Source organism: Protopterus annectens, chromosome 13.part0, assembly GCF_019279795.1.
Source record: "Protopterus annectens isolate FY-2018-M chromosome 13.part0, PAN1.0, whole genome shotgun sequence".
NCBI lineage: Eukaryota > Metazoa > Chordata > Ceratodontiformes > Protopteridae > Protopterus > Protopterus annectens.
The window spans coordinates 166,387,758-166,412,452 of NC_056747.1; the positions used below are offsets into that span (position 1 = coordinate 166,387,758).

Below are 24,695 nucleotides of genomic sequence, written 5' to 3' on the forward strand. Positions count from 1 at the left end.
ACACGATTATCAAAATACTTTCATCATCTGATAAAATGCTCTCAAACTCATATAAATTAATTAATTCTTTAATGATGGACCACAACTGTCTTTTATCTAATGTTTGGTTGAATTATAATTCCCAATTGTCAGAATCTCAGAAAGTCCTGGCTATTAGACACACTAAGGAATTATCCCTTTTAAAAAATTAGCATACACACAATTAATGATTAATAATGATGCCTACTTTACCCCAATCAAATTAAACAAATTTAACCCAAATAAGTCCCCTTCGTGTTCATGCTGTTCTCATCCCCAAGCAGACCTCCTTCATATTCTATGGTATTGTCATTTTTCTCACAGATTGTGGACATCTTTGAAAGTCAGACTGCAGAAAATGGGATATCAAAAATCCACATTGACGTGGGAATTTGCTATTCTACATATTCCATTGATTCATCTTTCAAAAGTTGATATTCATGTTATCATTTTTATTTGCTCATTACTAAAACTTTATATAATACAAAATTGGATTGATCGTTCTAAATTAAAATGGGTTACTTTCCAGAAAATGGCTTTTAAATTTATTGATGCTCAAAGATACTTAGGTGGAAGTCCAAAAAAAAGCTATTAGAAAGGTTGTGTTAGAAAAGGTTCTAAACATATTAAATAGTTAATGTTAAAAATTTTATTTTTTTTTTTTTCTCTCAGGTTGCCTAACTTGTATATAGTGTACATATGGTGTATGTTTTATTTCTAAATAACTTATCAAAATCTCATGAAGGTTGTTATCACTAGATGAATTGTTATATGTTCATTTATGCCTTCTTGTTATGTATAATCTTTTAATTGTCTTGCTATTCATATAATTAATAAAAAATTTTTTGAGAAAAAAATAACTGCAACCCCTTGGCATCTCTGAGGTATCCCGAGATTAGCATACTGCGTTTCTTGGATCTTAAAAGATCATATCTTTAGAAGCACGGTGCTTTTATTTGAAAGAAGTTTCATCTGCATTATGCAGCCCTTCCCCTGAAGCTAGACTCAGTGGATCAGCATCTAGGAGAATTACTACAAGACATATGGTGTCCATCTTCGGCATCTGCTGGCTGACTGTTATGAGGCCTCCCGTGTGTCTTTTACTTTATACCAAACAGTGTTTTTCCTCGTCTGCTTTAAAAGATTTATCATTGATATCCTATACACTGGGAATCTGACATTCTGCATATACATGCAATGTCATGTTCAAAAGTGATGTTAGGATGCACTTGGAGTACAGCTATCCAGATTGTTGACTAACTCAAAATATAGTCCTTTACTTACTCTAAGGGAATTGCTAAGATTTTCTGTAAGTGATCCCAACTGCAGTGTGTTACATGCTTGATTTTTCACTTATCTCTGCCATTAGGTATCATGAGATCAACTAATTTCTCATTGCTAAGAAGTGATGTCCCTCTGTAGTATGTGTGTTTTGTTCATTTTGGTTTTCAACTTGTACTTTACACAAGGATCTGTTTTCATGAGGAAGTTGAAACCTTTGTGGTGGTTGTAACCTGCTCATCTCCATACTTTACAGATGGAAGTTTTCATTCACAGAGTCTCTGGGTGCAAGTTATACTATGACATGACTCCATTACTCTGCACTACCAGATATGTACATATTAGAAGCTTACACTTTCAGTTATAGTGGTAGCTAGGAAGTTGTCCTGGCACCTATAATTTATGGTCGTGTAGTTTACATCATTAAAATGTACCAGCTCTGCCCTGTCACTAAGAATTCTATTATAGAAAGTTGTAGAGTACCTTTGCACCATAGTTGTAACTCAGCGTAGAGACATTATGCTGTTTGCACTATTTTAAATAAGTTCTTTTCTTTTCTTTTTTTTTAAAGACCAGCACAGTTTCTGAAGATGTGTTGGACCAGATGGAGTCACAGACACTTCTGTTATATTTCCTGACATTACAGGTAAGATGAGCTCTATGTCTATTAGTTTCTATCTTTTGGGAAAGCAAGGCTGTTCAGGGTGTAGATCTGTTTTAAGAGTGACCCTTTCATCTGAGCTACACATTTTTCAGAACGCCTCTCAATTTCACAGTGCTTCTGCACATAACCACTGAACTGTGCCCTTTGATTAATATGTTGTACATGTGTCACCAAACAGTAACATGTTTAGTCTTCATTTATCTGACATTCATTCTGTACATACTTAGAAACTAAATTAAATAGACTAAACAACTTTACTTTCAGAAAATTATTTTTTCACAATAAAAAAATGTAAAGGCTGTATTTAAGATGCGATTATCAAAACTTTAGCTGAATGTAACGGAAATGAATATTTTGTTAGTAATTAGTCTATGTCAGTATTGCACATGTATATTTTAGAGTTCTGTGTGTATGTAATTTTAATATTATATTTATTATAGATGTATAAATTATTTAAGGTATGAGTCATTTATAATTAAAATGATTTTTGTGCTATTTAGTTGTAGTGTTTATTTGTTAATTTGTTTTAAACTTTTAATGTGTTACTGTTTTAGACATGGGAATTGTGTAATAATATGAGATGGGCATGTGAGAGAGAAGGGTGAAAGACTGGTTAAAAATGGACAAGCTTGCCAGCCAGTCACCATGAAAAAGCAGTCAGCAGTGAATCTCTGTAATTTTCACTGTGAGCAGAATGCACAATTGCTTTCAGAAGCAGACTTCTTGACTCCTACTGAGCATTTGGAAGCAGGTTATGCTGCCTGTAAAAAATAAGATTTTTGGAAAGTAAAATGAGAACTAGAAGGAGATTTTGAACACTTATTCATAATACAGTTGGTGAAGTGTGATTAACAGTTGGAATTGTAAATGTAGTCTTTTTTGAGACAGAATATAGGGGAAAGCAGTTAATGAATAGAGAGAAAGAAATGAGGCAGACAACCAGAAGCATTTATAAATCTGATAGACAAGTAGTCAGGTTAGAGTGTATTTGGTGATAGAAATAAGAGTTCTAAAGTTGTTGTTTTCATTTGATCTTCAACCTGAGGGAGTCTGATTTGGTACGAATCTGGCTCTGCCGCATACGTCAGCTTTGGATTCAAGCTCCTCCCCTACCCATAATGCTCCCGTCTCCCTTCTCCCCTCAGATCTTGTTTGCCACGTGTTCAAACAGCAGTGTGATTCGTTAGCTCCAAGTTTCCTTAGTGAGTAAGTGATTTTTTTCTTCTAGCTACCCCCGTTTTATCACTGTAATTTTTCCTCCTATCCCTTTTAGCGCTCAGGCATCGGTTCTGTTCCCAAATCAAAAAAAAAATTAAAAAAATCCCCTTTGCTACCGCTCTCTTTCTCTCTTCCCTCTGTCAGAGAGCGTGTGTGTGTGTGTGTGTGTGTGTGTGTGTGTGTGTGTGTGTGTGTGTGTGTATCTGTTTCCTTTACCCATGGCAGAGACCCCAAAGCCGGGCTTTAGGAAATGCACAGTGTGGCCATAAAGTCCCCCCCCCCTTCCTCGGATGGCTACACTGTGTGTGGTATGCCTGACTGTTCCACACCTAGAAGCTTCCTGCTCGATCTGTGCGGGCTTCAACCCCCACACATTAATCGACAGGAGGAATAAGCTAATACTCAAAGGCCTCCTTCCCCTTCCTTCTGCTGAGGCCTCCACTCCATCTTCCTCTGCCCTGACCTTTGCGACTCAACCTCCTGCCAAGAAGGTCCAGGGACAGGGACATACATCACCATAAGAAGCAGGACAGGCCTAGAAAGCGGCGCCCTAACCCCGCTCTTCCTTGGCCGAGGCTCCAGCCAAAACCTGCCCATATCCAAGCATAGGCTCCCCTCAGCTTCAGTCTCCTTGCTGGAGACCAAGGTCACTCTGGCTCGATCTCCTTTCTTGGCCTTTCCCCACTGCCACTCCGGCTCCTGATCTGTGGGATCCTGCATGTGGTCATCTCATAGTCTGTTGGAAGGTGAGGTGTACAGGAAGATGCAGAAATTCATCCGATCCCAGATCCAGTTGGGAGTCCTGCCTGCTCTGTCGCCCTCCGTTGCTGGGGGCATACAGTCTTCCTTCTTGCGGATTACTCCTTCTGCGATCTAACTCGCAGTTCTGGCGTCATTGGATCTGAGGTTTCCCAGTGTTGAGGAGTCGGCAGCTATGGTTCCAGGTACCTCGATGCCGACCATTACCCTGAGTGATTCGGCTCCAACCCTTTTGAAGCCGACCAACTCTCGGAGCCGAAGCCTCTGCATCGGACCCAAGGGGATAGTTTTGACTTTGGGGATTTTGGAGTTCTCTTTCTCTTGGAGTTCCGTTGTTGGGAGGCTTGGCTCTGGCTCCTCCCTCGGCACAGAGGGCATTGGGTCCAGCCCTGGTCATTCCGACTTCAGGGATCCGTTTGCTTTCTGCCTTCAGCATATTGGAGAGGGTCCTCTCGGCCCTGTCAAGACCCTTGACACTTTCCTCCTCAGAGTCCATCCTGGCTCCCTCTCTTTGTGAGACGGAGTCTGCCATCCTGCCCCCTTAAGAACAGCCTGTTGCCACTTCGTCCCAGGAGGTCCCCCCGGGAGCTCCCCGAGGCTTCCGGGTCCTCCCCGGAATATCCTCTTGAGAAGCCCCGTCTGAAGCACACGTGCAAGAGGAGACACTTGGACTCCCTGCCAGAGTCCCTCATAGAAGATACTGACTTGGAGGAAGGGGAGGGCTTCCCTCAATCACCCCCAGAAAATGTCTCCTTTAGAGACATCGTGGAAATCCTGCATCAACGTGGTGGGTGGTCTACTCAAAAGCCCAACCTGGATAAGTCTGTACTCTTGGAGGCGTTTGGCATAGGACCCGCAACCTCCTGGGTGTCCCCTCCTGTGGATTCTCTTGTGGATCTGATTTCATCTACGGTATGGAAGGAAATGGATACGGTTGAGCCTATCCCCAAGTGCCCAGACAAAGTACTCCCCACTCCCTCAGATAGGCAGCATTGGTGAAAGGCTTCCCGGTCGATGCCATGGTGGTTGCGGCAGCCACCAAGAAAGAGCTCGCACAGGAGAGCTCTGTGGTCCATCTTCCAGACAGGAAGTCCTGGGCCATGGACCTTTTTGGGAAACAAGCTTACACTTCCGCCACATTTGCCTTGCGTGCACTGAATTGTCTGGCACACATCATCAGACTACAGAGGGACCTGGTCAAAGATGTTGCTGAGTATGCCCCAGGGTCCATGTCGGCAAAGGAGAAAGAGGTGTTCTCTTCCTGTATGGCCACCCTTACATGTGTCTCGAATACTTCCATGAGGCTCCTGTCATACAGTACAGAAGGGGCCTCTAGGGCTGCTGGGACAGGCGTTGCCATCAAGCGTCATGCCTGGCTCCGGCTTTGTACTTTCTCGGAGCCCTTCAAGGCGTCATTCACAAACAATGATGGTTCTACCCTTTTTTGTGAAATGGTTTAGGATACCTTAGTTCAGAGTGAGAAGGATGGGAAGACCTTGTCTGCTGTCGGGGTCCACTTCTCCACTCTGCAACATTCCTTCTGTAGGAATCCATGTGGGGTCAAGAAGATGTGGTTCCGGAAGTCTCAAGGCTCTTCCCAGGAAGCTCTGGATTCACCTTCCCCCAGAGGCACAGGTAGATGCGACAGATGCCGCCCCAGTGGCAGAGGGGGCTCGAGAAACCAAGGGTCTCGGAATCCTTTCAAAGACAGACCCTTGCAGCAGCTCTTTATGGTTGCCTGACTGCTCGTCTCTGCAGGCAGTCGGGAGATGCCTATCTCTGCACCTAGAAGCCTGGGAGTCCATTACTTACGATTGTTGAGTGTTGTAGATAACATCCAAAGGATACCAATCTCCTTTCTTCATCTCCCAATCCCTCCCAAAAACCTCCAAGATGTTCCACCCATGTAACGGGAGAAGGCAACTGTAGAAATTTCCCTGCTGCTCGAAAAACGAGTCATCCAGCCCGTCCCCCAGACCAGTCCTGGTTAGGCGTTTATTCCAGATTTTTTTTAGGTCCAAAGAAAACGGAGAACTTAAGACCCTTTCCGGATGGTCACCCTTCAATCTATTCTGTCCTTCCTGCAGATAAACACTGGATGTGCTCGGTGGGCCTCCAAGAGTCTTACTATCATATCAAAATGAACAGGTGCTCTCAGAGGTTCCTCTGCTTCTGGCTGAAAACCAGTCTTTTTCAGTTCAGAGCACTCTCCTTTGGGCTCACCACCACCACACGGATGTTCACCAAAGTGATGGCAGTAGTGGTGGCTCACCTGCGGCTGTGGGGGTTTCAGGTCTTCCTCCACCTGGGCAGTTGGATCCTTTCCGCTCTCTCCAAGCATTGACTGATTCAATCCAGGGACCATCTTCTCCAGATTGCTGAATACTTGGGAGTAACCATAAACCTCAACAAATCACAGCTGGCACCATTGTAGGCTCTAAAATTCATAGGGTCTCAGATAGATACTTCTCATGGCAAGGTGTTTCTGCCTCCAGACAGATTATTATCTCTCCGACATTATCTCAGTTACATTTTTCAAGCCAACCCACTACCCCCAGCAGATTCTGTTCTTCAGGTGTTGGGGTCCATGGTGGCCACGATCACTCTCATTCCAATGGCATGTCTTCAAATGAGAATTCTCTAGTGGACCTTAGCTGTTCAGTCATCCTAGCTAGACTCTCTCTTGTCACATCCTGTTCAACTGCCATGTCTTTGCAAGGACTCCCTTCTTTGGTGGCTTCAATCCCTGGATCTCCTTCAGGGTCATTCATTTGTTCTTCCCTCCCCTGCAACCAAGGTGACCACAGATCCCTCCCTGCTTGAGTGGGGGGGGGGTCATTGAATGGAAAGGATGGTCCAAGGCACATGGTCCTCTATGAAGACCAATGTGCATATCAGTGTCCTGGAGATGAAGGTGGTCTTTCTGGTTTTGCAAGCCCTACATGCTTTTCTTCCTCTGGGAACTATTGCCATATAGACAGACAATATGTCAGTAGTTTGGTACATCAACAAACTGTGGGGGGGGGGGGACAGATCTTATCCTCTTTGTCGCAAAACTATGAAATTGTGGGAGTGGGCGAGCCCCACTGGCTGTTTTCTGGTGGCAACCCACATACCAGGAAGGTCTAACATTCTAGTGGACAGGCTCAGCAAGTCTATTCTGATGCCTTGCAAGAAGTCTCAGAATCCTTCAGTAGCAGAACAGATCTTTGTAAGGTGGGATCAGCTTTGCTGGGATCTCTTTGCCTCCCCTTCCAACGTGAAGTGCAGCAAGTATTTCGCACTGAACCCCTTTCTAGAGAGCCCCCCAGAGACACTCTAGTTCATGCTTGGCCCCTGGTCTACTGTATGCTTACCTTCCACTTCCCCTAATTTCCAAGTTCATTCAGAAAGCTTGACGGCTGGAAAACTCAGTGATCCTCATTGCCCCTTTCTGGCCTCAACAAGTTTGGTTCCCCTCTCTGTGGTCTCGTGCAGTGTGTCCACATTGGACAGTAAAGCCAGTTCCAAATCTGATCACACATTTTTTTGGGATCCCTCATCCAGACTTAGTCAAACTGAACCTCATGGCTTGGCTACTCCATTTCCCATGATAGCGAGGATTCCCGGGCTGTCTTCTCTTGTTAAGAAGATCTTGGTGTCAGCTTACAAATCTCCTATATGAAAGGTTTATTCAAGTAAATGGAAGCGTTTCTTGATCTGGTGGTGGTCTTTCGAGCAGGATCTGGATCCGTTCACTGTGACAGTCCTGGCTATTCTGGAGTTTTTTTGGTGGATATTTTTAATCATGGTGCTAGCTTTTCTACAGTTAAGGTACAACTCACAGCTATCTCTAGCTTTCATATAGGTGAGAATTTGTCTTCTTTGGCTTCTTCCAAACTTTGCAGGGCCTTTTTGAAAGGTTTTTTTCCTCAGACTGCCGGTTAAGGACCCCACGCCCCCTTGGGATCTCACATTAGTGTTGCAGGCCCTGGTTTCCCCTCCTTTCAAACCAGCGGCCACAGATGAGTTGCAGTTTCTTTCATAGAAGATGGCCTTTTTGGTTGCAATCACCTCAGCCAAAAGGATGTCTGAGATCCAAACCTTTATCTATCAAGCCCCCTTCTATGGTATTCCACAAAGTTAGGGTGTCGCTGCAGACTAATCCATCCTTTTTATCGAAGGTGGCATCAGTGTCTAATATTAACCAGGTCATCAGTTTGCCAGTTTTCTTTCCAAATTTCCAAAATAAAAGAGAGTACAAGTTCCACTTGCTTGATGTTCACACGTAATTACACTTATATTTACATAGAACAAAATCCCTTCATAAGTCTGATCTTCAGTATGCCTAAGGTAACCAGAGCCATCACACCCAAACTAACATTTCTAACAACATGTATATCTGTCCTCGCCTCAGCCTATATCCTCACCTCCTTTGAAAAACTGACCTATTACCAGTTTAATTACTCTCCAAAACAAACAGCTATATTAACCCTGACCCACACCCATACTCAAATAAATATCACTTCCAATCCAAGCTACCTGCTAGCCAAATACCATAGACTCTCACATATTAAATACAACAAACTCACAGTAAAGAAAGTAAAATATCTAATAAGCTATACATACAACCCTACTGTAAGACTAAATATTTCCTCCTTGAAAGATGGTGATATCCTCCATAATCCAGGCCCAACCAATGTCTGCATAGTCAAAACTTCCAGCCCCTATCCCACACCCCTTGTTATCCACCCCAGACCCCCCAATTCTTTCCTAATAGGACATCTTAATATCCACAGTATTAATAACAAAGTAGCCTATCTCCATGCCCTTCTAGATATTTACTCCTTTGACATCTTCTGCCTCACAGAAACTTGGTTAAAACCTGAAACTAAAGACAACAAAATCATCCCCCTAGGATATAATATATTGAGACAAGACTGTATTAAACGTAAGGGTGGGGGAGTAGCAATCTTATATAAAGATGGACTTCAGATCTCCTCTTTACCTTATAACCCACCTCAGGAAAATAATGCAGAAATCCTTATCTCCAGATTTCAAATCAACCCCAGCAAATCATTATATATCATCTGTCTATCTTCCTCCTGGTAACAATACCAATACAATCGAGGATATCCTTAGCTGTGTGTCCTCTACTTACCCACATGAAACAATAATACTAGGTGACTTCAACACTGACTGGAAAACTGTCAGTGCTGAAAATTCCACATCCCATATTAATCTTCATGGCTTTAATCAAACAATTACCTCTACAACCAGAATCAACAAACCAAATAAAAAAGAGAGCACCTTAGATTGGATTCTTACTAATAATCATAAACAAGCTTATAAGGCAGGAACTCTGCCTGATGAGGTAAGTGATCACACTCTGACTTGCATTATAAGGCAAAAGAATGATATTTCTAACCACCCCCCCCCCCCCACACACTTATAGGATATCACGGACCAACAAACACTTTAACCCAGTACTATTTCAAAATGAACTAAGTGCCTGTGACTGGAATCCTTTAAAATCCCTCCCACTTGATGAGGCTGCTAAACATTTCAACTCCAAATTCTTAGCTATCCTTGATAGGCATGCTCCTAAACGTTCCATCAGAATGAAGACCAAACTAGCCCCCTGGCTTTCTAAGGAAACCAAACAAAAAATGTTGCTTAGAAGCAAATCATTGGCTAAATGGAGAGCTACTAGAACTCTCTCTGACCAACAAAACTTTAGGCAGCTTAGAAATACTACCAAAAAAGGCCATACATACTGACAAAAAGAACTACTATTGTAAATTACAGCAAATCCACCAAAACAACCCACAGAAGTTCTGGTCAGGTATCAATACACTCTTACTCCCAGGACACTCTCATACACCAACCCCACTAGGGTCCAATCATAATACTCCCCTCCAAATTGCTAATGCTTTCAATACTTTCTTCACAGAGACCATACAGTCACTTGTCAGTCAACTATCCCCAGATAACTCAAAACTTCATACCACCAGTTCTGGCTCTCTCCCAACATTTAAATTGCAACCCATCTCTACTGCTCTCATCTTCAAATTCATCCAAAAACTGAAGCCTTGCACTCCTTTTGCTGGCCAGCTACCATCTGAATACCTGCAAAAAGCAGCCAAAGTTATTGCATACCCAATATCCATCCTTATAAATAGAACCATTAAAGAGGGGACCATCCCAGAAATCTGGAAAACTTCTTACATTATACCCCTACACAAAGGTGGTAACTCCAAAGATTTTTCTAACTATCAGCCTATAGCCCTTTTATTACCCCTAGCAAAAATTATAGAGAAATGCATTCACCATCAGCTATTAGACCACTTAACTCAACATAATATTCTAGCTAACTGCCAACATGGCTTTAGGCCATTTCATAGTACCACTACTGCCCTCTTATCCTTCACAGATTCCATCAATAGAAATCGCAACAATAATATCCTCTCATCTGCACTCTTTATCGATCTCTCAACAGCTTTCGACATGGTTAACCACACCCTTCTTATTAACATTCTAGAATGCCTCTCCCTTGATACTTTGGCTATCCAGTGGTTCAAGTCCTACCTCAGCAGTAGGCAGCAGGCAGTTCTCTGGGATCAGAATATATCATCCCTCCTGCCAGTCACCCTTGGAGTCCCTCAGGGCTCTATTCTAGGACCTCTCCTTTTCCCACTATTCATCAGTGATCTACATGTAACAATTCCTCAAGCCATCTGTATACAATATGCAGACGATTAGACAATCATATGTTCAACTACCTCCCCCTCAGAACTACATTCTTCAACTCAGAAGGTATTCAACATAATCGAAACTTGGTTCTTGAAGTGTTGCCTCCTTCTAAATGCCAAAATAACTAAGCTCCTACTCTTTATACCTACCAGTAAGTCCTCTCCTGTAGACTTCTCAATCAGTTCCAACAACGGTACCCTCATATCCCCAGACTCTACCATTAAACTGTTAGGAATTACAAATTGATAATAACCTTAACTTTGATAACCACATAAACAACACTATAAAATCTGTAAACAAAAAAAATTGGCTCCTTATACTGTATTAAACCCTTTTTAACGCCATCAGCCAGAACCAAAATTGCTCACTCTCTCTTAATTTCAACTCTTCTATATGCCTCACCCATATACACTAACCCCAAAAAAATAACCTTATCAAACTAATTCCTACAATAGCATTGCCCGATTTGCTACTGGCAATCCCTTTAGAACCCACCACTGTCTGAATCTACTGCAGCTAGGCTGGCTAGAACTACAAAATCATCTGTTATTTACTCAACTTACCATTGCCCACAAGCTATTTTACCAACCTAACATCACTCCTATACTCTCTGACCTCATCATCCCCTACAAAAACCTAAGTTCACTACGCTCTTCTAGCAAACTTCTAGACACCATAACAAAGTCCAACAACACAGCAGGGGATTCCTTGTTCTCTAACACTGTAGGTAAAAATTGGAACCTTTTACCTATAGAACTAACCTTACTTCCCACTCTGCCTCTCTTTAAACAAAACCTCAAAAACCACCTGAAGATCCATTGGTTATGCCTCTGCAGCAACCCTGATTAATCCTTTGATTCATTACTTCTTGTCTTCCTTTCTCACTTTTTCTTCCTAAACTCTGCTGCATATCCCTGTAAGGCCAGTACTGTAAATAGTATTCCTAAAACAGCCTGTTGTACTGTTATTTACCTATATATTTTACTGTATATCGACTTGTCTTATACTGTCTGACACTGTTTAGTGTAATACTTCTCTTTATTATTACGTTCATATATTTTATCTTTTTTTCACTGTGTATATATTGTTTGTATATTCTGTGTGCTACTATCGGAGCTTTTCTTCCTGGGCCTCTACTGAAAATGGAAATACATCCAGCTAGACTAGCCCAGTTAACAAATGTAAAATAAATAAAAGTTTTTGTATCGTTTTCTAAACCTTTCCTTGGTAAATCTGTTTCTAAAGTTACCATTGCTCGATGGATTTCTGAATGCATGTTGTTGTCTTGTCAAGCCAAAGGGTCATGTCTGGATGCATTCCACCAGGTCTTTTGGGACTTCTGTAGCTTTTTGGTCTAGAGTCTCCTTGGATGATATCTGCTCTGCAGCTACCTGCGCTTCTCCACACACATTTATCTCCCATTATAAATTGGATCATTTTTCAAGGGGCAGGGCATCCTTTGGCTCAGCTGTGCTCTGGAACATCCTTCCATGAGGACCTCCTAGGATTTATTGGTAGCTGGGGACTCTGTCCTTAAGGTTGAATATCAAATGAAAACAACAACTTCAGATAAAGAAGTAATGTACTCACCATAACGTTCCATCTGAGTTGTTCCTTTTCATTTGTCTTCAACCATCCCTCCCTCCTTCCCCTTGCCGTGTGTGGGCTGCGTAGTGGACTGGATGGAAAAGTCTTAGCTCCTCCATTTTGGCTTTTTTTTTCTGTTGCTAGACTATTTATGGGCATATTGTTTTGATTGAATATGCTGCTGTTTATGCAGCAAACTCGATCTGATGGAAGGAGGGAGACGGGCATTATGTGTAAGGGAGGAGTTTGGAGCTTGGATCTGAAGCTGAAGTATGAGGCCGAGCTGGATCCGTACCGGATTAGAGTCCCTCAGGTTGAAGACAAATGAAAAGCAACAACTCAGATGGAATGTTATGGTAAGTACACAACTTATTTTTCTGCCATGTTGAAAGATATTGAGAGGTTATGGAAGTGTTAAAATGTGATGTAAGAAAGGCTTTTGAAATAAAAGATGGTGAATGGAAATAGGAGTGTTACAAAAAAGCATAAGCAGAGAACTGTCAAATGTGAAGAGACCAACTCCTTGGCATAGAGGGATAAAGCTTTGACTGTGACCCAGTTAGAGCTGGGGCACTCAATCCACATAGAGAAAGGGGGAGGAGATGAGTGGCAAATGACCGATTTCCTGCCCTGGCAGGATAGAGGGGTAAAGGGAGTGTTCTGATTGCTGCTGTACTGTCATATGAATTGGAGATGTGCTCTTGGCACCAGCATACTGGTAGAGGTAGCTTCCACTGCACATGCAGTGAAGCACGCATACATATAAGGAGGCATTGCAGGCTGCTACTCTGATCCAGTTGTTCATGTAAGCTGCCAAAGGGTAAATTTGGGTCGTACAGAAATGCCCCCAAAACACATCTTAGAGATTGATACAGGCTTTGGGGGGTGAGTGTGTTGGTTAGTTAAGGTTTGACTCTAAATGTGGGAGGCCCTGGTCTGTGGAGGGTGAAGTTAAACCTTTAGGGCTCCAGGATAAGGCAAAGGTATTTTCGATCTTTTTAGGAAGGCAGAAACAATGAGATGGGATGGTACTCAAGCAAAATCTATGACTTTCTGCATGAGTGTTCCTTTTAGTCCGCTCTTTCCTCAGGGAGATTGGGGACTCCTCCTCTACAGGGTAAAACGGGCTCAAGACTCTTTGGGAAGGTGCTTATAGTTTGTAGGCAGGGAGGAAAACAGAATGTAAAATTAAAGTAGTGAAGGTAAGGAGTATAAAATGTGAAGTGATGTAGCTTGCATGGAGTGAAATGTGAGTGATGACTTACATAATTTAGGTATAGCAAAATGATGGTATATTAGTTGTTGAAACAGACTTTGCTGAGGAAAGTGGTAAAATTAAGTTTAGGTATATCTAAAGTTAAAAATGAATATGTAGAGAAGAAAAAAATTAATAACCAAAGAATCATTAAGTGGATAAAATATCTTTGTAAAGGTAAGGAAAAGATAATATAGCGTCAAAATCGGCTTTGTCTTGATAAATTCTTGGAATGAAGTAATATGAATTAAGGCAAAAGTGTTAGCCCAGTTATTAATGACTGTGTGCTAATGACCTGAAAAAGAAACCATCATTACATTTGATAGCAGAGTCAAGTAATTTCCTAATACAAGCAAAACTGTGGGTTTGACTTTTTTCCCCCCAAACGTTCTTGTACTACCAGCGTGGAGTAGGCATTCTGGACTATCAGTGTGTGTTGAACTCCAAGATGAATGGAGTAATGGCTGGAAAAAGAATAGTCGTTTGGCAGGAATACACTTCCTCTTAACCATGAATGAACTGCATAGTTTTCATGTGATTTTGAAAATTAAGCCTCTGATATTTTCTTTAAACTAGAAGTGTTTTCATAGGATCATAGGAGGTTACCAGGCTAATAGCTCTAGAGCCTTTTTAAGCCTAACTATTCATACGTAGGGTTACCACCTTTTCAAATGTCCAAAGTGGGACATTTTTGGCACAAACATCAAATTTTGCAGGCCGAAATATACCCACGGCCAGTACAAAGGACAGAACTTCACTTTTTTGCCTAAATAAAAGCTTATTCTTGTAGCATTTTAGTTGTTTATTCTGTTTCTTATTAACACTTAGGTGTTTCAGATACAAAAAAACTGTTTTATGCAACTATTACATAAAATATAGGAAATAATTTTGTCCTAAAATCTCAGGACATTTGCCATTTTTACATCTTTTTTTGCAGGACACAACTCCCCAAAGAGGGACTGTCCCTCGCAAAGTGGGACAGGTGGCAACCCTATTCATAACCCAATTTTCACAATTATCCATACCACAGGCTAGAATGGATTTGGTATATGCCTCTGATTTAGGTTTTCTACAAACTGCCCCTATCCATAAGAGCCCCAGGTGACAAGCCAGGAGTGAATTTGCAAATTTTCAGGTCTGGTAGGCTTACTTTGTAGTATATATTTGAAAGAAATACAAACTCAGGTTGTGGATTGCATTTTGCGTTTGTAGTTTTAGAGGTTTGGGAAAGAAGATAGATGAGGGGCAAGCTGTAAAAGAAATTGGTGACATTCTGGCATTACAGAAATATGGGCTAATGAGATTAGAGGGTGGAATGTGATGGTTCCAGAATATACATGCTAATATTATACTCTGGTTTGGGGAGCAAACTATCATGTTTAAATCAGACTTTGTTTGCCACTCTGTAACTTATTGACAGTTTTTGGATGATATATTTGTGGTTTGGAAAAGTGTACCTGAGTTAGAAAGCTTTGTGAAGTTTCTTAATATATCAACCAGTTTTTTTAAGTTTTACTTTTTCATACTCCCTCGAGTCCATTAATTATTTGGAAATTACCTTAATTAAGGAAAAGGTGTAGCATAAGTTTGTGTCTGCCCTGTGTAGAAAACCGGCTTACTACAACTATTGTTTACATTTTGAGTAACCACCCTTTTTCTCAGAAAAAAAGCTTAGTAAAGGGGCAAATGGATTATATCTGAGGATGTACATTTTCTTGCAGAGATAGATAAACTCATTTTGATGTTCCTTAAGAGAGGGTACCCTGCTGACATGCTTCAGAATATTAAAACTGAAGTTTGCAGTAAGTGTGCAGTAAGTTTTGTATCATTCTTAGAAAAAGGTCCTAGTGAAGTGTTAGTAAGTGAAAAACCTTCTACTTTTGAGCAGAAGATGTCTTTAAGTATGGCCCTTGGACCTATAAAATTAAAAAAGTAATATCCGATAACTGGAAAGTTATAGCTCATGATGTTCACATTCACTCTATTCTGGGTTCTAGTCCACATTTTGTTTTCAAAAGACACTTAAACCTAAAAGAGTGGTTTGAGTTGGCTATGGATAAAAGTGTTGGAGTGCTTCCACCAGATGCAACAAAGGGATGCTTAAATGTGAACGTTGCCCAGAGTGTAAACATTACATTTTTTTTAGGTCAGACTTTACACTTTCGGACTAACCGCTACTTATTTCGATTACTCTATACGTGTGATTGCAACTTGGCTAGGGTTGTTTTCATCGCTTTCTGTGTTTACTGTCATTATTATATAGGGAAAACTGAAAGAAAGTTAAAACGTATTTACGAATACATGTATGATATCAGAACACCAAGTGAAAACGCTTTATATAAACAAACCTTCTTGATAAGACCGCAGAGTTTCTATTTTTTTGTGTTGGAACAAATATCTTTGAATATTAATTGGGGTCATTGGGAGTTGAAGTTTGAAAAGGCTGAATTAAAATGGCAACTCAGGTTGGGAAGCTAACAAGCTACCAGGACTAAATGAAGCCATCCCTATTAACCATATTCTTAACATGCGAGTCTCTAGATTGTAATATTTGTGCATTTATAATTTTTTACATTACATATTTATTTTACATTTATTCATCTGTTTAAGTTTTGCAAGTTGTGTTTTTAACTGTTCATTTTAATGTCTAATTGTTATGACATGGTGATTTGTTAAGAGTCTGTGCCTAAGACGTTTAGTTATTTAAGTGCTTGTTTTTATTGCCTAAAACTTTCTGAAGACGCTCCATCCTTACGGAATGAAAGCATTTAATATTTGGCTTGTATGTGAATTAAAGAAGGATTTTGTACTGAGTACCTTTGGATTTGGTGAATTTTTTATAAGCTTTTATGGCTGGCTGTTGGAACCAGTCTTATTTCACCAGCAAATTCCAAGTTCTGCCATGTTTTGTAGTTATTGGTTTGCTTTTTTGTTGGGGGTGCTCATTGTTTAAAAGTTTTGGTTCCAGAATATACTTCTCTTTGTGAGGAGGAAAAGTTGAAAGACTATCCTTAGGAGGAGAATTTAGAGGAAGGTATAATATCAGAATAATGAAGGTAAAAAAGCTATTGATGTGAAGTTGTTAAATCTCACCGTTTATTCTCACTGATGGGTTTGGAGCCGATCCTCTGCTCCGGCACGGCTGTTAGCAAAGCTCAAGGTTTGCCAGTAGCTTGAGACCAAGCCCCTTATCCCATGATGCACTGCTGGAATTACCCCAGTTCTAGTTTGCTGCGGCACAGATCTCGCTGTTCCAGATAGCTCGGACTCATTTTGTTAGATAGATTCGTCTATTTGCAAGTTTTATAAAACTTTTTCTTGACTTCTTGTTAGGATTCTTTATATATATATATATATATATATATATATATATATATATATATAGATTCACTTTTAGATAAGTGCACTGTGTTGGCTTTGTTTTTTCTATAGAAGTGTTTCTAGTTAGCAGTTGGCCTTGTATTTAACCAGATAAGTTTCTTGAGTGTGTTTTTCCATTGTTAAATTTGACTAAAAAAAAAAAAGAGAGAAAGAGATGTCTGATGACAAAGAGAAGCCACATCCTAAATCTGGCTTCAAGAAATGTCTGGATTGTGGACAAAAAATGTCAGTCAGTGACTGGCACGTTCAGTGTGTTTATTGTCTGGGGCATTACACCTCCAAGACTCTTGTAGCATCTGTCACTCCTTCTCTTCCAGGGTACTTTTAGAGAGGAGGAGGAAATTGGTGGATAGGGGTTTACTTCAGCAACCCTTTTCTCGGAAGCACTGAGTGACCAGGATGGTGCTAGTAAATCTTCTAAGTCATCCAAGTCTTCAGGTGACTCCAAATTATCAAAAAAGGCAAACAAAGTAGAGGATGCAGGGTCATTGGTTCTGCTGCCCTTGGAACCGAGTGTCCCTTCTGTTCAGAGCCAGCTCACTGCTTTGGAGCCGGTTTCTGAGATTCCCTCACCCCTTCTGCTCCAGTCAGCACCCTCGGTGCACTCCTCAAAGTCTTCTGTCAGCCTCTCAGATGTGGATATGGACCGGTTAGTGCAGAAGCTTTTACGGGCACCAGGCCTTGCCAAATTGTTGTCGGTGCCCGACGCCTTTCGTGGGAACCGAAGACCACTAACCTGGACTTGACTGCTCCTCCGAGCCGTACTGGACTTTCGGAGCTGGAGGAGGCCGACCTGATGGTTGTTGAGCCTATGGAGCTGAGACCTGCTCCAGTGTTATCGGTTCCATCTACTCGGACGTCCTCGGCACCGACCTGGGACTCTAGGAGCCGACACTCTCCTGTCGGGTCCAGAGAGGATAATCGTACCGATTTGTTGGTGCCGACTCTTCCTCCCAGGGCATCGGCTTGGATGAGCTCGGCTCCTACCTCAGGCTCGGAGCCCATGGCCTCTATGCGGGAGGATCGGATGGTCCATTCGGATCCGTCTAACAGTTCTCGTCGGAGCCATGATGCGTTCAATGCCATGAGGAAAGTCCTATCTCCAAAGACATCATCAGCATCAGGTCGGGCTTCCTCTTCCCCTCAATCACCTGTGTCCGCTCCTGCTTATACCGGTCATCCCAAGCGTAGAGACCCTGAGCTTCAAGTAGCCCCACAGGGCGCCCCCTACTCTTCTGAGACCTCCCCAGAAGTCCCCACTGAGGAGGTACTCAGGAAGAGACTGTGCATGAGGAGGCATGTAGACTCCCCACCGGAGTCTTTGACATCTGACACTGACTTGGATGAGTCAGAAGGGTCCCCTCGATTCCCCTCTGAGGCTATCTCCTTTGCGGAGATATTAGAGATCCTTAATCATAGAGGTGGTTGGAAGTCCAAAAGCCCTACTGAAGATGAGTCAGTGCACTTGAAGGCTTTTGGGTCTCATCCTTCCTCCTCTTGGGTGTCTCCGCCTTACAATGAGCTCATGCAGCTGATCTCTCGTAAGATGTGGGAGTCTCCGGAGGCCATGGAACCTGTCCCTCGGAAGCCAAATAAGTTCATCTCTGCCCCTGTGGACAAAGCTTTTTTGACTTAGGGAGTGCCTGTTGATGCCATGGTGGTGGCGGCAGCCACCAAAATGGAAACGTCTGAGACATCCTCATCTATCCTTCCTCCTAACAGAGATTTCAGGATCATGGCTAGATATGGAAAACGCATGTTTAGTTCAGTGACCTTTTCCCTTCGATCACTGAACTATTTAACCCATTTTACAAGACTACAAAGAGATCTCCTGAAAGAGCTAGGAGATACTGTCCAGGGTACGGTAGCTGCAGGGTTTGCCGACAAAGTTAACACCCAGCTCGCTACCCTAAACTCGATCTTGAATTCGTCCATGCGTCTCATATCTTATGCAGCTGATGGTTCGAGTAGAGCCGCTAGTTCAGGCATTACTTTGCGTAGACAAGCCTGGATGCATCTCTGTTCCTTTGCGGAGCCTTTCAAGTCTTCCTTTATCAACACCCCATTTGATGGCTCATCCCTGTTTGGGCCCAAGGTAAAGGAAACTCTCACCAGGTGTGAGCAGGAAGGCAAGACTCTATCTGCTGTTGGAGTCTGTTTTTCTACCCTTACTCGGCCCTATCCCAAGGACCCTAAGGGCGGAAAGATGTGGTTCCGAAAAGCATAGGTAGCCTTTCAGGACACAAGTGGTGAAACCCCCTCTAAAGGCAGAGGAGGGGGTTATAATGGAAGACGCCACCCGCGCGGCAAGGGTGACAGAGGCCAGTTCTCAGGTCAGCCCTACCAGTGCTCCTGAAAGGAGACCCGGCTGTCCAGCTCTGGAGGCAATTGGGGGTCGCTTATCTTTGTACCCAGAAGCCTGGCTAAGCATAACATCCGATACCTGGATACAAAGCATCATTTCCAGAGGGTATTTCATACCTTTCTCTTCCCCTCCCACTCCTGTCAACAGAATCCCTGATGTTCCACCCAGTCTCTGGGAACAAGCAACTATAGAGGCCCTCTGGGAACAAACAACTATAGAAGTCCTCAAGTTGCTAGAAAAGACAGTCATCCAGCCAGTCCCAGCAGACCAAACAGGATTTGGAACTTACTCAAGATTCTTTTTTGGTTCCAAAGAAGACAGGGGACTGGAGACCTATCTTGGACTTCAGCAGACTCAACCAATTTGTAAAAAAAGAGAAGTTCCGAAAGGTCATGCTTCAGGCCATTCTTCCCTTTCTAGGGAAAGGTGATTGGATGTACTCCATCGATCTCAAGGACGCGTACTACCACATAAAAATGGACAGACACTCCACAGATCACCTGTGTTTCTGACTGGGAGCCAATCACTACATGTTTCGAGCCCTGCCCTTTCGTCTCACTACAGCCCACAGAGTGTTCACCAAATGCATGGCAGTGGTCACGACTCACCTAAGGCATCTAGGATTCCAGGTGTTTCCATATCTAGACGATTGGCTCCTTACCGCAACCACCAGGCATCAATTGATTCAGGCAACAGAATCTACTTTGACACTCTGCCACCACCTAGGCATTACAGTCAACTTCGAAAAGTCTGCTTTGTCGCCGTCGCAGCATACCGTCTTTATAGGAGCAGAGTTAGATACCTCAACCACCACTCTACGTCTTCCAGTCGAAAGGGTCTCACTTCTTCGCCAACACTTCAACTCGTTGGTGTCGAAGAACAGAGCTACAGCTGCAGAGGTCTTGAAGGTACTAGGTTTGATGGCGGCAGCAATTCTAGCCATTCCACTCACAAGGATGCATATGCAAATTCTTCAATGGCTTCTGTTCGCTCAGTGGTCTTACCAGAAATTGCCAATGAACCATATGATTCTCATCACAAACTCTTGCAAGAGGGACCTTCGGTGGTGGTTGACGCCTCTTCATTTCACAATAGTATGACCCTTTGTGCCCCCCCCCCAAATAGCCACTGTGACCACGGATGCTTGTCTGATAGAGTGGGGGGGGCATTTTCAGGGAAAGACTGCCCAAGGCACATGGACGGATCAAGAGTCACATCTGCATATCAATGTTCTGAAGTTGAGAGCAGTACTTCTGACGTTGCAGTACTGTCAGGACTCTCTTCCTCTAGGGACAATTGCGATTCAGACAGACAACATGTCAGTGGTCTGGTACTTGAACAAACAGGGCAGAACCAAGTCTTACCCCCTGTGTCGAGAAGCCCTCAGAGTATGGCAATGGGACTGTGTCATCCCAGCGTTTTCTGTTAACAATGCACATCCTGGGAAGATCCAACGTGATAGCAAACAAGCGGAGCGGGGCAATATTGTTGCCTCACGAGTGGTCTCTCAACCAACACGTTGCGGACATGATTTTCCACAAATGGGGCCAGCCTTGCTGCGACCTCTTTGTCAGTCGCATCAATACCAAATGCAAAAGCTACTTTGCCCTAATACCACCTCCGGGACTTCCCCCGAGAGACGCACTCGTACATGATTGGCCTCCGGGTCTCTTATATGCATTCTTTCCAATTCCATTGATACCCAGGATTTTACAAAAAGCAAAGTCACTGGGAAGGACAGTTATCCTTATAGCCCCCCATTGGCCTCGACAGATTTGGTTCCCTTTTCTTCACCATCGTCTGCTGGAGGATCCATGGATCCTGGACCCAGTTCCAGACCTCCTGACACACCTGTCAGGGGACCTCCATCCTTCACTGCAGTCACTAAAGCTGACTTCTTGGCTGATCCACTTCCCCTAATAGCCAGGCTTCATTCACTCTCAGATGACACAAGACAAATTCTATTGTCTTCTCATAAGCCATCCACCAGAAAACTATATCGCAGTAAGTGGAAAAGGTTCTCCATTTGGGCCAGTATACAAAAAATTGACCCTTTCCAAGCTCCTTTGTCATCCATTTTAGAGTTTTTGACAATGATTTTTAAGGAAGGAGCAGCAGCTGCCACAGTTCAGGTTCAGTTAGCCGCCATATCTAATTTCCACTTTGGATTGGACGGGTTAAATATTATGGCCCATAAGTTATCTAAGGTTTTTCTCAAAGGTGTTTTTCACATGAGGCCTCCTGTCTAAACCCCTTATTCTCCCTGGAGTTTGAATTTTATGCTATGTCAGATAATCCCCCCCCCCCCCTTTCGAACCAGCATCATCTTGTGATCTCAAATTTTTGTCCTGGAAAACTGTTTTTCTAATGGCCATTACTTCTGCCCACAGAGTGTCAGAACTTCAAGCATTATCTATCAGACCTCCTTATATGATTTTCCATGCTGACAGAGTGTCTCTCAGAACAAGTCCCTCTTTTTTTGCCTAAAGTCTGTTCTGAGTCTAATATCAATCAGGTCATTGAGTTGCCAGTCTTTTTTTCCCAACCTTTCCAACAAATTAGAATACACGCTGCACAAACTTGACGTGCACAGACAGCTCAGATTTTATTGTGATAGAACCGAGGATATTAGGAAATCAGATCAACTTTTTGTATCCTTTTTGGAGGCCAGAAAAGGTAGACCAGTGGCTAAAACAACCCTTTCAAAGTGGTTATCGGATTGTATCTCATTTGTTCATGCAACTGATAACATACCTTTGCCACACAAAGTAAAGGCTCATTCAACCAGAGCCGTTTCTACGTCTTCTGCTTTTCAAGCCAAATTGCCCCTTGATAACATTTGTGCTGCAGCCACCTGGTCTAAGCCTCATACTTTTATCACTCATTACAAAGTGAATAAGGCTTCCAGGGACAGGTCTTCTTTTGGTTCTATGTTCCTGAAAAATGTACTCCCGTGAGTCACCCAGGATTTCGGGAGCTAGGGACACTACCCATCAGTGAGAATAAAAGACGAGATTTAACAACTTCACATAAAGAAGTTATGTACTCACCATAACATTCCATGTGAGTTGTTTATCTCGCCTTTATTCTCACGTCCCTCCCTCTATCCCCCTCCCGGCTGACAGTTGAACTAGAGGCTAGTATCATCCTAGTTGTTCAATACTACCTCTTCCTTCTTGGGGAGTGCACCCCTTACAGAGGTATATATACACACAGCAAACAAGATCTGAGATAATTCCAGCAGTGCATCATGGGATAAGGGGCTTGGTCTTGAGCTGCTGGCAAACCTTGAGCTTTGCTAACGGCCGTGTTGGCGCCGAGGATCGGCTTCGAAACCATCAGTGAGAATAAAGGCGAGATAAACAACTCACATAGAACGTTATGGTGAGTACATAACTTCTTTTTATAGAGTTTTGAATCTGCTTGTAGTACACTGGGAAATGCTGTTGAAACAGAGTTTGTGTTTACTAAGATTTTGAGTAATTAAAACAATTAATTTGGTCCATTGCACTTCTTGAAGTAGAATATTATATGCCATCTTATCTAAAACTAATTAAGAAAGTTATGGCTAAAACATACTTGGCCAACATTAGTAATGCAAGTAGGAGGTTTAAGATAGATGAAGCAACTTGCTAGACTTTGGAAGAGTAGATTCAGTGTTAATCGGAGTAGTTATTAATGAGCTAGGTGAACGGAAGCAAGTAAGAGGGTTGAAAACTTATGGAAATGTTTCAAGGAATGGATACTGAAGGGTGTGAACTAAGTACTGAAGTGCCTGAGGTTTGGCTAAAAGCATGTGGAATACTGTGATACAAGAGAGAGAGAAAATGCATTCTTGTTATTAAAGACCCAACACTCTGACATCAGGAAAGTTAAGGAGAAGGTTATTAGAAAAAGATGAAACTGCTTTCCTCAGTTTTAACGTTTTCATGATATTAATCAGTGTGGATTTATGGAAAACAGCTGTTAGTTGCCTGTTGTAGTTTTAATTCTGTTTTACTAGGAAAGTTGACAGGGGTGTGCTCATGGTTGTCATTTATCCAGAAATCTTTAGAGCCTTTGATTCTGTATCACAGAAATATTTAATGAAAAAATCAAATCTATTAAGGTGGGATTAAGATTAAGAAGTGCATTTTACATTGTGGCTTGAAAGTATATCCAAAATATTTCTGGTGAAAATTATAATGTCAGAAATAAGTTGCATAACTAGTGATGTACCAGAGAAGTCAGTTTTGGATTTAGTTCATTTAAATTTACACACAGATGACATATATAGTTGTTCTTCTTTCGGCTTTTCCCGGTTAGGGGTCGCCACAGCGGAACTCCGGTCCGCTAATGATTGGCAGTAGATTTTTACAATGCCGAGGTGCCAGCTCGATGCCCAACCTTCAACGAAGGTACGTCCATTCACCCATGTCTTTCGATGGCCACTCGACCGTGGGGAGGACATGCAGACTCTACACAGAAGGCGCTCCAGCCGAGAATCGAACGGGAGAACCTCTTGCTGTGAGGCGACAACGCTACCGCTGCACCACCGTGGCTCAACTGATGGCATAGCTAGTAAAATAGCAAAATTAAAATTAATGAATTTGTGAATGACATGTTAGATGCAGTTAAAACAAATTAAGTAATTAGACTAAAGAAAAGCAATTTCAATAAATTAGTGGGAAAATGTCAGCTAATTTCTAAAAGAATAAATCACAATCCAAATGCAGAGCAGCCACTGATTGAGACGGGGATCCACGCAACCAAATAGAAAAATATAAAACCAGTCACCATGAGCGTAATCCCCTGATGGCAATAAAACGCTAAATATACTTCAATGAGTAAAATACTGTAAGCACTTCTGCAAGTTCAATAACCATTTATTTCCAACGTAGAGTGAGCGCTTTCGCCATGAGGCTTCTTCAGACTCTTAAAACAAATAAAAAATTCTAAAATCCTTTATAAAGTACTCCATGAATCTTCATTGGTTGATAAATACATCACTATTTAAAATTCTTAAAGCAATATATCTCATAAATATAAACGACAAGGTCTGTCAACAATCTAAAAGTCAGAGTTTATACATATTGAGGTATAGCAAAACTGTATTCAGGTTTTAACTTCCAAACATGTTTGCTGAACATTTAAAATTGTTAAAAAACCAGAAAAAATAGATGAATCGGAAAGAAATATATACGTGAAAATTCCATTTCCGACAATGCCAGTAAAAACAACCATATAAATGAGTTAATAAATTAAAACAAAAATGACAAGTGACGAAACAAGTATAGGCAAATAAATAGAGAAAGAACACCATATGCTTTTAAATGTCCACAAAAATAAAAGTATAAGCTACTACATGTGCAAAATACAACATATGACCTACTATCTAAACATATAAAATGCATGATCTAACTAAATACCTACAGAAAAATATGGTTGTAATGTGC

The 24,695-nt window shown here is 42.0% G+C and overlaps 1 protein-coding gene across 1 annotated transcript in view; it reads left to right on the forward strand.

Moving 5' to 3' along the window:
* Positions 1-24,695, forward strand: part of HAUS8 (HAUS augmin like complex subunit 8) — a 792,482-nt gene that overhangs the window by 381,379 nt on the left and 386,408 nt on the right. Inside the window, exon 8 of the mRNA XM_044054770.1 lies at positions 1,871-1,945. Coding sequence (XP_043910705.1) covers positions 1,871-1,945 — 75 coding nt within the window. The remainder of the gene's footprint in view (positions 1-1,870; positions 1,946-24,695) is intronic.